The sequence below is a fragment of the Camelina sativa genome, chromosome 7 (genome assembly GCF_000633955.1).
Source record: "Camelina sativa cultivar DH55 chromosome 7, Cs, whole genome shotgun sequence".
Classification (NCBI taxonomy): domain Eukaryota; kingdom Viridiplantae; phylum Streptophyta; class Magnoliopsida; order Brassicales; family Brassicaceae; genus Camelina; species Camelina sativa.
The window spans coordinates 31,219,611-31,222,159 of record NC_025691.1 but is presented as its reverse complement, the minus strand read 5'-3'; the positions used below and the strand labels follow the sequence as shown (position 1 = coordinate 31,222,159).

General features: G+C 36.9%; 2 protein-coding genes across 2 annotated transcripts in view; both read left to right on the top strand.

Annotated features, from left to right (window-relative positions):
* The window catches only part of LOC104705138, a 10,902-nt gene that overhangs the window by 1,391 nt on the left and 6,962 nt on the right, over positions 1-2,549 (top strand). The window lies entirely within an intron of this gene.
* Positions 537-1,507, top strand: LOC104705137 (chalcone--flavonone isomerase-like). Its single transcript, XM_010421119.1, has 4 exons — positions 537-660; positions 733-891; positions 978-1,201; positions 1,277-1,507. Exons 1-4 carry the CDS (start codon positions 537-539, stop codon positions 1,505-1,507), a joined length of 738 nt encoding a protein of 245 aa, XP_010419421.1.

The following is a 2,549-nucleotide window of genomic DNA, read 5'->3' as shown; positions in this document are numbered from 1 at the left end:
ACTAGTAGTATGGATACTTCTTTATTTCCTGCAGTTTGTGGTTATAGAGGAGAGGCTTTTTTTTGTGTGTGTGGCTGCAATTTGTTAACTCGAATCGCATGTAAAGAATCATGTTGTGAAATAGAGAGAGAAGTGATATAAGATTTTGGTGTACTATTTGATGAATGAAGAAAGGGTCATTTACATAGAAGGTACAAAGAGATGGTTTTATCTGGTGACAAAGTGAAACCTCATTTACAAGTAATAGAAGATGGACCTTATAAACAGGTGGACATTCTAGAAACTGTCAAAAAAAAAAATGGATATTCTAGAAGATGGACCTAATAATGGACATGTATCTAGTATTCATAAATCATAACATAGAAATTTCTTCTTTATAGTAATAATATAACTCAAAATTTAATATTTAAGATTTGAGTGTTGACCATTTTATTTTTAATTTGTTATACAACCAGTTAAAGCCAGTAATCCTTCTTTCTCTTATAAATTACCAACAAAACTTCAAAGTTATTATCATCAAACCGATTCAGCTAGCCATGTCTTTGTCCAGCTCTCTCTTACCGTTACCCTCCGTCACGCAACTTCAGATCGATTCTGTTACATTTGCACCAGCCATCAGTTCACCAGCTTCCCACAATCCCCTCTTCCTCGGTGGTGCAGGTTCGAAAACTCTGTTTCCTCTGTTCTCTTGCCTTCTTAACTTTTTTTTTTGTTGACTTCTTTTGTTTTTAGGTGTGCGAGGTTTGGATATGCATGGTAAGTTTGTGATTTTCACTGTCATTGGCCTTTACCTAGAGGCTAATGCCGTCCCGTCACTCTCCGTTAAGTGGAAGGGAAAGACTAGGAAGGAATTAACGGAATCCGTCCCATTCTTCCGTGACATCGTCACAGGTGTGCTTGCTTAACGGACACGTCACAATCAATTTTTGTTAGGTCTTTCTAAGAAAAATCTTACGATTGAATTGCTCTTAAATTAGGTGAGTTTGAGAAATTTATTAAGGTGACGATGAAGCGACCATTAACGGGGAAAGAATATTCGATGAAAGTAGCAAAGAACTGTGTCATGATTTGGAAATCGTTAGGGATTTACACACAGAGTGAAGCCAAAGCTCTTCAAAGATTCTTGAAGATATTCAAAGACCAAACTTTCCCTCCCGGTGCCTCCATCCTCTTTGCTCTTTCCCCTAAAGGTTATCTCACGGTACTATACCTTGTCCTATCACATTAGTAGTCATCAGACCGTGTAGCTAGCTATGAACACTTTTATGTTTTGCAGATTGCGTTTTCTAAAGACGATACTATTCCTAAAGCTGGACAAGCTGTGGTCAAGAATAAGTTGTTGGCAGAGGCAGTTCTTGAATCAATCATTGGAAAGAATGGTGTTTCTCCTGCGACTAGGCTGAGTCTTGCTGAGAGATTAGCCCAGCTGATGAATCACAACAAGGTCAAAGAGGAAGCTAAGGATCTCTCCCTTGGGGATAAATTGGCCAAAGAGAACAACAAATAATGAGACATTTGACCTCTGTTTTTATAAAAAAATGCCGATTAATCGAATAAAAATTATATTATCAATAGTTGGTATTGATTCTCGAGTTACACCAAACGAAACTAGTGATTAAGAGATTATAGGGCCAAGATTTGGAATCTTAGGTCAAAAAAGACAAAGAAAAAAAATTCTAAAACTTATTCGTTCTGCTTCACAACTAAATTTAAGTATATTTTTAAACATAACTTATTCGTTATGTTAAAAAATTAAAGTATATTTTAAACATAACGAAGAAAAAATAGTGCCAAATATTATCCGTTTAACATGCTTAAAGGTAATTAATTACAAATTAAGAAATTACTATTTTATCAAAGGAACTATAACAGTGAAACTGTAAAAGTATCTGTGAAGGAAGAAGGTTATATTGGTAAAACACGAAAATTAGATATAAAAGCACATCCATTAACATAAGTCTCTCTTCGATCTTCTTCTTCTTCGCTTCATCTCCAAGAAACAAACACTTTCTTGCGTTTGATCTTTCTCTCCTACGATCCCATCTTTTCTTCTCTTGATCGATTTAGTTTCATTATGGAGGACGACGAACTGAGCAACGGAGAAGACGAGGCAACTTATGAGCAAATCACGAGGGAACTGATCGAAGCAGCAGACGAACTGTTGAACGCAGAAGACGATGTAATACTCTCACGTTATCTGAAGTGTATGATCGTTAACGAAGATGCTTGGGATGGTTTCTTTACCACGTGTTCAAGACGAATCCATATGAAGATTTCGATTCTGAGAGCTCTACCTTCTTTATCGTTAAACCACGAACAGAGCAGTGTGGTAAATCTGATGGATGCGAATCAGGTTGCTGGAGGATCATGGGTCGTGATAAACTGATCAAATCGAAGGAGACTGGGAAGGTTCTAGGATTCAAGAAGATTCTCAAGTTCTGCGCAAAGAGGAAACCAAGAGAGTACAAGCGAATTTGGGTAATGGAAGAGTTTAGGCTTACCAATAACTTGAACTACAAGCAAGATCCTCAAGTTATTTGCAAGATCCG

Coding starts and splice junctions, on each gene's coding strand:
- LOC104705137 (XM_010421119.1), top strand. CDS start 537: ATGTCTTTGTCCAGCTCTCTCTTACCGTTACCCTCCGTCACGCAACTT. Junction 892..977: donor CTTCCGTGACATCGTCACAG/GTGTGCTTGCTT, acceptor CTCTTAAATTAG/GTGAGTTTGAGAAATTTATT. Junction 1,202..1,276: donor CCCCTAAAGGTTATCTCACG/GTACTATACCTT, acceptor TATGTTTTGCAG/ATTGCGTTTTCTAAAGACGA.